Raw genomic sequence first — 14,710 nt, forward strand, 5'->3', positions numbered from 1 at the left:
CTGAAACACATATTAGCTTCCTAAATTAGAATTTCTACTCTGTAGATACCATCTATATCTATAGGCAGTGTATCAGACACTAACTTCCCAAGAGGCACAATAGCCAGTGCTACTGGTGCCAGATGAGAAAGCCTCGTACCATTAAGGAGGTTTTTGCATAAATCTGAGAAAAGGAAAAGATCTGTGTTCAGATTTGCCTGTCTCCTTGCCCAATCATACACACTCCCTCTGTGCTGCAGAAATACAGAGGAACTTCCCCAGCTTTACCTGTCTGAAGAACTCCTCTAGCAGAGACATGGTCCAGCGATGATGGAGATCCCAGGCCTTGGCTGGATGACTGATATCTGCTGTATGCAACAACAGTGATAAGGCTTTCGGCTTGTCAATTCTGAAAACCCAAAGGACCAAACAAATTAATTGTCTGCTCTTGCAGCGGTGAATGACAAAAATCTCACCTAAGCAGGGAAACGAGGTCATTAGAATCTTTGGCCAGTATATTAATGGAGGGATTTCTGTGTTCATAAAATCAGACAACTATGAAAGATTGGCTAATTTCTCCAACATACAACATTCCTGCTGTAAAAAAGACATTAAGAAGTGCAAAGATAAATTTTGCACAGCCTTGCTGATCTCCTTTCCGGGCTTGCTTGTCTGCACAAACAGGCTTGAAGAGCTGCTGTGTTCCCCATTTCAGCTGGGCTGCATTTTATGCAGCTCAGAAGAGAAGTTGGTCCCTACCATTTTACTATAGTAGACAGTAAGGATCTGATCTCAGGGGCACTGATGAATCTACACAGTAACTGATAAATATTTCACTGCTAGAAAACTTGTGTGAGGTCAGAAGGGGATCCTTGTATCTGGTTCCACAGAACAAAAAAGGCTGCCGATTTCTTAAAACCATAACCTGAGAGGCTAGCCCAAGAACCCGGTAAATAATGCTTTCTTGGGATGGGTAGTCTTAATTCCAGCTTTTGACTCTCTGAAATAGCTGGAAGAGTTGTAGCTTTTGAGAGGACCAAGTGGCTAGCCACACTCTGGTCTGATACAGGTATAATTCTGGGAGGCTCTGGACAGACCTGTGTCCAGGGTGGAAAAGTGACCATCACTCAGAGCTTTCTGGAGTATAGAAGGAATTTCATGGGAAGAGCTGTGGACAAAATATTAGAGGTCCCAGTGGCATACTGGGAAGAAGAAAACGCCTTCCCCATACTGCTCCATCTGTTATTTTCCAGTCCTTTCCTCAGTGGATCTCAAGTTGTTTTCATCTGTCCTCTGGTTATGGAGCAGGCCCCTTGCAGAGGTGGCAGATGACACCACCTGCAGAAGGTCAATGCGTAAGTTGTGTTCTGCAGCTCTTATAACCTTGAGTCATACTCAAGCTGTAGAGGTCATTCAGCTGGATCATGTCCTTGATGTTACCCTGATATGCAAAGGGAAATGGCCAGGGAGGCTTATCCCACCATGGTGACCTTTGTAAGCTTTGGTCCACCAGCACAGAAGAGAGATGTGTGGATAGTGGAGTGCCAGTCCACTCCTCAGTGAATTCATTCAAAATTCAACAGCAGAAAGAGAATTAATGTGGACATCAAAGAGAGTGAGGGCCTCTGGAGAGGTGCTTTTGAAGTCAAACACAGTGGCAAAGCACCAGCTGAAATGCAGCCCTTCACTGCACAGTGTTGTGGAGTGACTCACCCTTCTGGCTGCTGCAAAGCATTCTTCATGGCTTTGATTTGCTGGAAGTGACACGACATATCGGTGGCCAACACCATCTCAATCACTAGAGCTCTGAATTCCCTTTTGGATGGCATCATGACGAGAGGAGCAAGGAAAGAGAAACACAAAACCCAGCATCAGACACACTCCAGTTTCTTTTGTTGTCCATCTGCAAATTATTGACAGTATTTCTACCTTTGCATGTCTCTCTTTGCATTATCCCTCTTTCAGGGATGGGGAAAAGGATAAATGATTTTCTACACAAACACAGGAGTGAAAGGGCTGCAAATGAAGCCAGGTGGCTAATCCTTGCTAAAAGTACTCCCTTTTCAATTAAGCACAAACCTCTTAAATTGATTTGTTTTATCTGACATCCTTAGAAGGAAGTAAAAAGACTGTTTAAATGAATCAGGTGAACTTTTGAACCTGAATCTTTACCCACTTGACTAAAACTAGTCAATACCTGTATTGAAAGTTTAGTCATATTATTAAAGAAGAAACAGCACGTTAAAAAAAATCTCCTAGTGTATATGATGCATATATGTAGTCAAGACCTTTGAGAACCTGCATTACTTCCCTGGTATTATTCACTCAAACTATTCTGTATGAATTTTTCTTGAGCAAACTTGTTTAGGACCCAGCTGAAACTCCTTTGAAGATAATATGAATGTCCTAGAGATTTTAAAATATCAGAACATCTGATCTAACACACAATACAAATTTATTTTCTCTTTTTCTCAGTTCAGCTATCTGCAGGTTAACAGAGGAAGAACAGCCCAAGGTTAGCATATCAGCTCAGGATTTGGGTGATTCAGAAATGGGTCAGCTTTCATTTAAAAATAAAAGTTACCATTCTTCTTTTCATGAATGTTTCATGAAGGACATGGCCTATTTTGAGCATGTCTCTCTTGCCTCTGGTGTCTGTGTTCAAGTTCCAGCCCCAGGCCACCACTGTGTAGAGACCAAAGACTGCTGCGCTTAGCCTGTGCCACAGGTGGCATGTAATGAGTCCCCCTGATAGGAGTTCTGCACACACGTTAAGATGGCATCAGCTGGCCTCACTCTTCCCCATTATACCCAACTCCTCTACCCCACCCTACCTATAATCAGTTGCATAGACAATCGCATTCAAGATGATGATGGTGGCTGAAAACAATCTTATTCTAAATTATTTTTAATTTCTTTTTTTGTCCAGTCCTGTCAGTTCCCTGGTCTGGTTCATTCACAGGAGCACAAACATACCAGTCAATACAAGCAAGAGCGGAAGGAGAGGACAACGTCAATGCATAGAAACAAACTTTTACAAGAAAAGGGTGTGATTATGCTGTGGGTACAATTACTGTTTGGGATTATTCCAGGGAAACAGCAGACACTTCACTATGTCCTCTGGAGTGAAACTCCATCATCAGGGCCTGCATGGGATACTTCGGGCGTAGCTTACAACAGTAGGAACACGAAAGCAAAGGGCTCAGCTCAGGCAAATGGGTCATGGGCTCCACTGCCAGCATGGACACATGCTCACAAGCACACAAACTCTGGTTTCCCTTTCATAGACGTAAACCTGGAATATGCACATTCTCTGACCTCTGCGCGTATTTCAGAACATTGTTTCCTCTGAAACAGAGGGGGAAAATACTGCAGAGACATTAAAAAAGCGAGTATTCTCATACTGAAGAGCTCTGGTTTGTCACATCAAACATCAGGCATCACAGCAGCGGGTGACTTTGAAAGGCGCATGGACAGAGATAATTTACTGGACACAGGCAACGCAGGAGAGAAAAGCTCACAAGACATACGCCAGAGGATGACAGTTTGTGCATTTGTTGCCAGGTTCAGAGAAGGCTGAAACACATGACAGAGAGAATTGAAGACAGATATTTTTCCAATTCTGGGTTTGGCCTCTCAGTCACAATGAGCCTGGGGTACACACAGCTTTAGCACTTTGTTTCGGCAATTGTCTTCAAAGGCTACACAGCACATGATGGTGCTGCAGTCCACGTGCTGCAGAGCAGCCCTGGTAAACAGTCCCCAGAAACTGTCTGCAAGAGGGGTTTCCACTGAGCTGTCACTGGACTATTTCTAATGATGCCAATAATGCACAAAAGCCTGTTTTACAGGACATGCTTTCACAGTGATCTGTCTTTCACCTGGGCTAACACCTTTATATCCGAGAAGAGCAGTACATAAAAGCGGAGGAAAAGCAAGTAAACCGGTATAGTTTCCTCTACACATCACTGTGAATCTGCAAAAATACAGCACTGAATACATAGGCTTATGATGATGATGATGATGATGATGACATATGGAGAAGAGGCAGGCAAATTCAGCTCTTGCTTCCAGTGACAGCAGCAGGATTATAAAGTCCGAGATTCCCCTGGTATTTCTGCAATACCTTCTTCTCCTTTACTCCCCATGAGTCAAACCCAGTTTTGTATTCGGGAAGAAGTTCATGAAGAACCAAAGTTAATTTGCTTAAAGAGTATTTGTCCTGAGTGATTTATTAAGTGACTTGACTCAAGAAAATTTTCCAAGGCTTTAAGCAATAGGTAACCTAAAACTGTACCAAAGAAAAGATCAATGCAATCTGATGAAGAAGGAAGGAGGATTGTACCTCTCTAATCTATCAGCTAGATCAAGCTGATATAGGCAGACCCGCCCTTGAGTAAATCTCCTCCAGACAGTCACAGCTGCACTGGGCTAAGTATTCACAGGCATGGTCATATCAGAACATTTTCCAATAAAGGTAACTTGTCTATCAACTAAGGGCAAGGAAATGCCCTAGAGACAAGCTGCCCTCTGGCCACTAAGAGCTAAACCTATCTCCTGCTTTATTCCTGGTCATGCGACATCACAGCAACAGGTACGGTATGAAGAGAGGAAAGATGTCATGAGATCTCCATCACCCAGAATGGTTTTCGTTACACGAAAACAACAGTGCTCGTCAGCACCTCCTCCCCACCTGCACCATCTCCCTCTGTCATGTAAAGCTAGTCAAAATCCAACCCAAAGAAAAGACAAACACTCCTCTAAAGATGTGCTCTGCACAGGGCCTTGACAAAACAGCACGAGACAAAGGGAGAAACAAACTAGTAAATAGTGGAGAGATGACACCTTCCCCCACGACACCAGTCACAGTTTCAAAGTCAGCGTTGCCTCCCTACCTACACAAGCCATGAAAGCAGAGGGCTGGAAGGACACAGGACAAAGGGGCACGCTGGCATCTGCCGTCCCCGTGGCAGCACAGCCACAGCAAGCCATCACCAGCAACACCTGCACAGCCAGCTTAGTTTTCCTTCTCTCAACCACAGTCAGCAAGAGTTCTGTTTGCAGAATGTTTGCCATTGAGTCACTGGGAGGAAAGAAAAACACCTCCCGTTCCTCCTTAACTGACGTTCTGCTCTCAACAGGTTTTACACTGCTGAAGGTCATGCTGGGCATAGGAAGATGCAGAAAGATGTAGGAATGGAGATGACATTCGAAGCAATGGCACCACCACGGATGGGCAGGTTCCTGTGCCCAGCATGACCTCACTTGGTACGAGTATCCCTTGGGTCAGTGGGGTTCGGCTGTCCAGGCAGCCCTGCACCCTCCCAGCTTCTTGTGCACCCCCAGACCACTCACTCACTCACTCACCAGTGGTGTGAGAAGCAGAAAAGGCCTTGACTCTGCCTAAGCGCTGCTCAGCAATAACAAGAACATCTCTGTATTATCAACACCGTTTTCAGCACCAATCAAAAAACACAGCCCCATACCAGCCACTGTGAAGATAATTAACCCTGTCCCAGACAAAACCAGCACAACGCCCCATCCCAGGAAGCATTCAAGATGGACAGGGAGCTCTTCCTTTGGAGAAGCAGAAGACTTCTCTTCTGACCCAAAGATGTTCTGGCAAGACGGGCCACTCAGCAATTAAAAAGCCAGTAAAACCTGATTACAAACCAACTAAAACCCAATAACAACCAATTTAAAACTAAAAGAAATATGCTCTCCTCTCCTATTTGGCACTTTTGAGACTGCAGACTCCTGCGTCCCATTCCGCTCTCCCCAGCACAGGGAAGACACTGACCTGCGTGGTGCGAGCCCAGCCCAGCGCCTTCGAGATGGTGAGGGGCCGCGGCACAGGGCACACACGGGCAGGCGGAGGGAACTGCCACTGTGCCGCTGGGAGAAGGGAAGGTTCAGGGCTGCGGCTGACTGCTGATCTGCCAGAACCCTGCAATTGCTCTCCTCACCCAATACCATGTAGAAAATCACCCTGTTTCTCTCCCACATGCACTGTGGGGATTCAGAACAGCAAAGGCCTGGTATAAAAATAAAGAAAGAGTGAGCTTCATTTCCCCCAGCTGGCATCCCTGCTCTCTTCCGTAGGATACAAGCCACCGGCTCATCTCTCCTACCTGCTTCCTGCATCGCTGATCAGACAAGAAGTATGAGAACATTCAAATGTGAGTGGTCTTTGCACACGTGCACGGAAGCAGCATCTCAACTCCACTCATGAGACATGTGACAAAAAAGCTCCATCTTGATGGTAGGAATAAAACATGGAAGTGGAGCTTTGCCATGAAAACTGGTTCTACAGAAGAAAACACCTCTGTGAGCTCCTGAGCTCCTCTGGCTTTCAGGTCTTTAAGCCCCCCACAGCCAGTAGGGAGCCGGCCATGCCATCAACTACTGTGTCACAGCCTGGTTTCTAACCAACAGCACTATTTGGTTTGCTCCCACATGGAGCCATGGAGCAGACGGGCGGGTGTCCAGCACAGGCTACTGGAGCCCAGGGCTTGCAGCAAACCAGGGAAACATGCTAAACTGGCAGCCTGGGTGCACCTCAAGGACTTCAGATCGAGTTTGCTCTGGACACGAGTAAAAACACTGGGGCTTTTTGCTTTGGTTTGCTTTGGTTTAGGGGGGGTTATTTTGTTGGGATTTTTTTTTCTTTTCATCTGCTACATCATCTCTCTCCCTCTTAGAGCAAAACCATCCAAACTATTCCATTGCTTACTCATGTATTTTCTCGTCCTTCCAGTTCTCTCTGTTTTAACCCTTGCCTAGCCTGATTGTGCTCACGAGCAGAAGATGAAAACCCATGCAGCACGGTGGCAGCGCGGGCTAGAATGAAACAGCACTCCTTCATTCACAGATGAGCTGCAGCTAAATTACTAACAGACTGAGAAGCAGCAAGGTGGGAAAGGCAGTTCTGAACATGCACAGGCAGGAGGGCTGCTGCACTTGGGCAGCTCTTGCCATCCAGCCACTTCTCGGAGCAGGCTAGCCCCAAGTGAAAACTGCCCTTCTTCAGGGGTTTCAGGAGAAAAAGGGGATCCCCTTGCTCACCATTACAATGCAATTCCCATCACTCAGCACTGTGTTACTCTTGCTGACTACAGCCTTCAGTGCATTTTCATTGATTAATGGCCCTGAAAGTGGCAGTGACCAGTTTAGGATCTCACGGGAGGTTTTGAGTATGCACCTGTACCAGCTGCAAACCTGACCTAACTCCTATTTACTTCAGACACAATCAGGAGCAACTGAAACAACTCCAGTCAGAATCAGGAAGCCTGGATCGGGTCTTGACACATACAGGAGTAAGAAGAGGAAGAGAATGACATACAAATGTATGCTGTACACATTGAGCCTTCCCTACCATTTATTCTCCCCACTGAGCGGGCCGGACGCTTTCTGAGCTGCCAGCTGAACCCAAAATGCAATGTCTGATCACCACTCTGCAATCTGTCTGCCTTCAATTGCTCTGGTCCATCTTCAAACCGATTTCTGTTGTTTGACTTGACAACCACTGTGGGAACATGTTGTGCACTACGTATTTTCATTCAAGCCTTCCATCCATGCCTGTCCTTGTTGTCAGACTTCAACTGTCTGTAGGTTTCTATGTAAGCCAGGTCAGCTGGTTTTGCTGTAGAGACTGGATGGAGATCAGCATCTCCATAGCTCCACGTAAGCGGAATGAATTGTCCGTTGGAGGTACTGCCTTGCTCCCTTAAGTAAGAAGAAGCTTAGACAGTTTGCTTCTTCACACTAGGGGAAATGAATTCCAACAAAAGTGTGTTGGCAGAATCACCCAGGCGATCTGTGGTAGAGTGAAAAACTGAGCTTGGGTTTCTCGTTCACCCTCTTTTAGATCACTGTCTGTGGCAACAAAAATACAGTCACATGAAACTAGTTGCTGCAGAGAATATTATGTCTCGGTTCCGGCTTCTGAATGGGTTTTCTTGCAGGTCCCCTCAACTGAAGATCCCTTGTGGATTCACAGTCTCTTTTATAGACATGGCTGTGCTGCTTGGCTGACTAATTTTAATATTACTCATTACACTTCCAGATGTTTTCTCTCATGGTAGAATATCCATTTCCCTAAGGCCAGAATCCAGGGATACATCACATTCTCACACCTACAACCTACCACTGAGAAAAAGTTACAAGTTCTAAAATTTGAAAATAAACTCTACGATAACTTGTCCATGCATTTTAATAACCCCTGCAGAATTAGGGAAAGGAACAATTAGGTGTAGAGAGCAGGGTCAGGAAAGCAATTGGAGAAGAGGAAAACCTTAAGTGAATTTTTTCATTTATTCCTGTCATATGCTGAATAATAACTCATCCTGTGGCCAATATCACAGCTGTGATTTTCTGTTTTCTAACTGATGTCCTGCAGATGATTCATGTGTAAACATGGTATCTGGCACAGCCTCATGAGCAAGCGCAGTTTTACGGTATCTTTACTACTGATTGCCGAGAGAGACTTGGGCTGACTTTACAGCTAAAGACTTCCAAGCCTTGCATTGATCCATCTGGCAAATACCTTAATTCCCTCTTTTGAATAATTACTTCATGATTTTACCCTTCTTGCCTCAGAGAACATGACATCATTTTGCTGGATGTGTCTTTGCTCCACATCAGTGTCCACCTTAGAGCAGTGTCCTAGCTGTATCCTCGCATCCCCTTGCACTCATGGGAAAGGGAGAGGAAAAAGGCCAGTTTAGGTCACTGAATCCCTATGCTAGGAACCAACAGGAACATCTCCTGAAGTGAGCTATTTTGCTCATTTTGTCCCATTGAAGTCTCAGTACTTTACTCTTATGGAAATGAATAGGAAAAACGCTACATTCAAGGAAACATTTTCAATGGCTGATTCTCACTAAAGGCATAACACTAAAGAATATTCATGTGCCCATCCTGAAGGCATAATAACAAACTTTTACAAGAAAAGGGTGTGATTATGCAACCACGCACACGCTATTATGTACAAAAGGCTCTGACCAAAGTTGTCTTTTGTCAAAAAAAAAATTCAAGGTTTCTCAGTGCAGTCTCAAAAGGACTAACTCTGATCAACGAGGAGGGCTCAGAATTATTTGAGGGACAAGACCCCAAGCAGCTTTACTGACAGAGTCAGCACTGCATTAGAGGTTACTTCACAAAGCTGTATTCCAATACGGAGTTAAGGAGACAAACGTTTTCCAGATGCCTTTTTCACCCTGTACTTGATGGTAAAGGGCTTGCGCTAAACATGCTCTGTTTCGATAAACTGCATGGAAATTATTAACAATGAAATACAGTGCCAGAAAAGACATTTATAACATTATCTTGTAAAGTATCTGTCCATTTTGCAGTTTATTTTCTTAATTCACTGTGATCTGGTTTTGTTATAGTTTCTTCATTTACTTGATGACTTGCACAAATCGGATTCATGAAACGAGGCAACTCAACTGATTTTCAAATATTTAATAAGCAACAGGTTTTTTTAAATGAAGAAAAAAGTTTAGTTTAAGTACTAGTAAGCATTCAACTCTTTTCTCTTTGATCGTAGCCCGAAAGATCTCTTTCAGTCTCATCTGCTTTCCTTACAAAACCTGTGCCCGTTTATTTTTTCAACAGTTGAATGTAGCCCTAATTTTCTACACTTCTTTCCTGAAAAGATATTCCCTAACTAGGTGACTGAATACCACAAAAGTGAGAAAATCCACAGAGACACCTAGGATTGCAAAATCCACTGACCATCAGATTTTCTCTTACTAGTAATGTGAAAAAAGGAGTGACAGCTCAGCTCAGAAAGGCACTTAAGAATTTGTTTTCCAAAAACCATCACTTGGGCCTTTTGCTGAGAGAGATTTATCAGGTATGTCTACAAAAATAAACTTAAATTTGGACACAGTTCAATAGTTTCCCAAAACATCCTTCAGTACTGAGGGTCCTGGTTCTGAGTGCCAGTCTGTGAAACTCTGAGCTTCATGGGTTTTTTTCTCAACAACTCAGATCCTGATGAAGTCAGCTGATGTTTCCAGTGCTTCCCAAATGTTTGCCTATGGGATTTCAAACTGGCAGTCAAAAGCAAAAGCACACGAAAATCACAACGTGTTGGAATTAGAGCACATCCAGATAATGGCCTTTATTCTGCAGCTGCTACTTGGTCGGCAGCTACAAAATAATGAAGCCCTACTTGAGAGAGAACAAATAAGCAATCCAAACCACTCAATAGCTTTGCTCAGGCACTTACAGTATTTCTTAAGGAGATGGGTTAATCTTTGAAACTTTGGTTCTAAGCACATTGCCTCAACAGAACACACATGTTGACACTACAGAATCAATGAGAAATATCTGAAGCTAGCTTTGATTCAAGCAAAAACAGTTTTCAGTGGCAAAGCAGACCATTTTCCTAAAGACAGTATGTATGCAATGAAGCGCACTCAAGTAGCTACTCCACTGTTCCTTGTAGACAGTGGCTCTAAGACCACTGTTTCTAGTCAGCTAGTTCCTTGCATTTCCCCCGCCAACATAAAAGGAAGCAGTAATTTGCTGCCAATATTTGACAAGGCATTACCAGCTGTAGCTAAAAAAATAAGTTGGATTTTTAACACCTCAATGCAGATTTTTATTTTTTTTTAAGTTCCTGCTTGCTGCCCACCATGAGACTATTTTCTATATTGGGGGATAGAATTTCTCAGGCCACTCCTCCACAACACTCACATTGATTGAAATCAACCACATAAGTTCCTGAGTTTTATTTCTGCTGTTCAGCTATAGGATCGCAGTCCTGTCCACAGGTTGAAATAAATAGGAAATTCAGGCTAAACAGATTAGCAAGCAGAGCCTTCACTGACCAGCTGGCTAGAAGCCAGGCCCCAGAGAAGGGCTTTTTTTCCCCACATTTATATTAAAATAAGATGAGCTGTCTGCTCAGCACCGTACCACATTTAAGCGTATGCAGGAGGCAGTGTGCATCATGTAAGATCCCACAAGTTGCTTCCCCTCCCATGAGAAAGACCATGGAGCGGGATTCTTCCTGTCTAGCACACTGGGCTATTTTTAAAGCACCACCCCTTGGAGTTCAAAAAACCCCATAAAAAGCCCTCATCCATTTGAACTGTCTGCTATTAGAAAGCAAATCATGGACTGATTTTGGCACATAAATCATATGTTGCATGAGGCTTATTTTAAATTACAGCTTCTTACATCACCTTGGCATATATAGTACACTGATTTATGCTCCTCGGACTGGATTCTTTTTTGCATCAAGTCCCATTTATAATTTCTAGGCTAGGAGTGTCAAAGCAGACAAAGGTGATGTTTATGCTTTAGGATGAACAGACAGCAGGCTAGCTCTGCACTCCGTTCCAAATGAATGTGCACAAAGGGTGCCTCTGTGAGACTCAGAAATTAGATGGGAGTCAATTTGTATATTACAATCCATTGTCACCAAGTCTAGTCTCACTACCTGAGGTAAAAAACGAAAGCAGAAATAAGCAGGACAAACACCTTTTAAAGCCCTTTTTCTTGCAGCAATAGAAATACTAATATGTAATATACAATAATACATACTGCCATTCAAACAAGATAATAACAGTCTATGGTGATGCTGCAATGTTCCTAGGCAGCCACCACATTCATTTTTACCTCCAGTCGTCCTTTGAAAGATTAGATAAAATATTCATCTCTTCATCATCTTGCAAAAGGCGATACGCAGCACTAACGTGGTGATTTTCAAGCACAGACCGGTCGTTATATAGAATGGCTGAGTCTGACCTAGCATTTAAAAGAAAACATGGGAAAGGTTAAGTTTCTTCCCTGCTTAAAGAGTCTCACATTCAGAAGTCTTCCTCTGATCAGCTACAGAGATTAGTTCTATAGCACGGATACAAGCATTTTAAGAGCACTTGTAATACTTTGTTCATTGTTGTTATGCAGTAAAAGAAAACGAAAGATCCAAATTCCATGCAAAGTCTATTTCATCAGCTGAGACTCACCTGGTCTCTTTGTTACATACTCACAAAGAATTGCTGAGAGCTGGGACAGAGACGTAAATTTAGAGCTGAATCATGAGGCTCTTTTCCAGCTCTTGTGTGTGTTGGTCTCATATAAAAGCCTGACTGTACCCAAGGAAAGAACTGCAAGTGTCTTAATATTGTTTCCAGAACAGCAAACTGGCTGTAAGCAAGATAGAACTGAACTGCTTTCTGCCCCCAGTGCGCTAGACTATGCTGTCCGGGAGGTCAATCGCCAGTGGGATAGAGTAAGACCAGAGGTACTTCATGTCTTATTTTAAGCTCCAGGGCACAGATCTGAGACTGATGAAAGGCTAAACCCATCTGAAGACAGAGGTCTTGCTGGAAGTTAGCAGCAACAGAGGGTGAGTATGATTTGTTACAGTCCCCACTCAGTTCTGCTTCCCCGGGAGCAGTGTCTACTTTTCTCCCCTGACACCCTCTGATGTTCAGTGTTACAGAAATTAAATTACCACTGTCCTTCCTTGAATTCTTCTACAAGTATTTGGGAAATACAGCAGATCCCTAATTCTTGCATGCATGAAGCTGTAAGAAGTGGTGTGGCTCTGTCCAGAACAGAGACGCAAACTTCTTTCTATGTTCCCAAGCTTTCCTGAGCATATGTGCAATTTATCCTAGAAACCTTTATATATCTGTGATACACAGCATGATTCGGTTAACATGCTCCAGACATCTAATGCAGGGTAAGATACAATGCATCTTAGAAATGCCCAAGCGTGCAGTGTCAGTCAAGGACATCCGGACATTCTGTCATTCCTACCAGGACACTCACATTGTCAAAATCATACGTAGACATTAGATGCCCAATTATCACTGCAACTAGATACTTCACAATCTTTGCATACTTCTGAATTTTGCTGCCATCTTCATCTTCTCCTTCTTTCTTGCACCAAACCAAAAGCCTTATAGAAGATTATGAGTTCAAAAAATACATCGATCCAGTCAGGTTTGGGATCAGCTAATTACTGTCTAGCAATTTACAAAGCTTTAAAGAATGGTATCTCTGAACAGGTTATGGCAAACCTATCCCTTTGCTCCAGGTATCGTTTTCCACTCAAGTAAAAATAACGTGTGTAGTGCTGGTGTTCACTGGTAAATACAGATATCATTGAACTCTTGATTTTTGCAGTTAATGTTTGATTCTTCAAATTCAACAAAGAGAAAAAACTGTTGAATTATAATATCTCTTCAAAAACTATACCTTTATCAAAATACATCACTCCATAGAGCAATTTGGCTTTAGCAACTTTATGCAGAAATGTTTTGGGACCTTCCTTTCCCCTGATTATTAGTATGAAACAATGCTCAGGAAGCTAGAATACATGGCATTCCATTGTACATGGCTGAGCAAGAGAAAATTAAATGCAACCTAAGGAAGCGAACTTTCGTCCTGTAACACTTGAAAGCAAAAGCTCCTGCACTTTTCTGGGTGGCTCTGCTGTTGTTCTCCCCAGGCTCCCCCCTCCACTTCCCAACCCTTCATCATGATTTACAGGGGCCTCACCGTGTCTGGATGTGAAAGTTGTTGGTGGTTCCAGTGTGTTCATAGTCATGGATGGCAGCTGCGAAGATCATAGCAAAGATCTCCAGCTCTGTCAGCCAGTGCTGAAAAGAGATTACAGAGCAATCAGATGAACTGTCATTTTCCCAGGCATTAAGGCTTTTGTCTTTTAAAGCAAGTTATCCCCTGCTGACAGTCAACGCTGCACATCATTGCCTTTCCCCTGCAGCCTGCCAGCTGTTTTAAAGCAAACTTCTCTGGCTGATATACAGAAGCTGAACCAGTGTTTCTCCTGAAGCTTCATCTCACTAAATTGAACTTCAGCAAAATGGTTTCAGAGCTAATAAGGCTTAAGGCAGGGCAAGGGGAAACATGTGCCCTTCTTAAAGAGCAATGTGTGAGGAAGAGAGAGAGGAAAACCTCAGGAAAATCCAGGTTCTTCAAGTGGAACTTGATGATACCTGTGCAGGTATGCACATACCGCCAGGGTATGTATTTTCAGCTCAGCTGGCCCGGGCAGCAGGGCCTCAAATACTGCAGAATGTCACTAATTTCCAATAACTAAAAGTATTCATCAGTCACTGAATCTTGAGGAGAACAAGGAATAAAACCTCACAAGATGTACATATTGTTCTTTATTTATCATATACAGAAACTGTTGAGAAAGGCCTGAGGTTTTTTTTTCCTAATTGAAGCCTTATTTTTCAATGCTTAAGTCACTTTTGACTTAGATTTCTAAATGACTCAGAAGCTTTTAATAATTTTCCTCTGAGTCAATCAATCATTTTATGTCTGGTTTTCCACTGGTAGCAAACAAGGAGTGCTGTTAACATCAAGTGCACAAGAGACAAAGGCTCCAGATACTGTAGATGCTGTAAATATTTGTAGCAAATGCTTAAATATATTACATTTAGAGAACACCTTTACCACAGTGGTTGCCAAATATTTTTGTAACAGCTGTCAAACTGCAAACGTTACGACGGAAGCTCATGTATGAACTGCCTTTTAATCCAAAGCCCAGTAAAGGCAGTGTGGTTTCATAAATCTATTCTAGACATCTACTATAGCTCAGGAGCCACCCCTGCTCTGTTACCCACCTGCAGGGGAAGCACAGAGAACTCTGGGGCTCTGCCCACAGCGCCCTGTCCCGCTCTTCTCCTGCCTTTCACAGCTATCACGCATAACCAATGAAGAATGAAGCCAGTCT

General features: G+C 43.4%; 1 protein-coding gene across 7 annotated transcripts in view; it reads right to left on the reverse strand.

Moving 5' to 3' along the window:
• Nucleotides 1-14,710, reverse strand: part of PDE1C (phosphodiesterase 1C) — a 320,244-nt gene that overhangs the window by 55,161 nt on the left and 250,373 nt on the right. For all 7 annotated transcript variants that reach the window (XM_074844025.1, XM_074843972.1, XM_074843989.1 and 4 more), the window contains 4 exons: nt 13,507-13,607; nt 11,614-11,742; nt 1,693-1,794; nt 268-388 (listed from right to left, as the gene is read on the reverse strand). In XM_074844025.1, the coding sequence (XP_074700126.1) occupies nt 268-388; nt 1,693-1,794; nt 11,614-11,742; nt 13,507-13,607 (453 nt within the window). The remainder of the gene's footprint in view (nt 1-267; nt 389-1,692; nt 1,795-11,613; nt 11,743-13,506; nt 13,608-14,710) is intronic.

Source organism: Strix aluco, chromosome 1, assembly GCF_031877795.1.
Source record: "Strix aluco isolate bStrAlu1 chromosome 1, bStrAlu1.hap1, whole genome shotgun sequence".
Taxonomy (NCBI): Eukaryota; Metazoa; Chordata; class Aves; order Strigiformes; family Strigidae; genus Strix; species Strix aluco.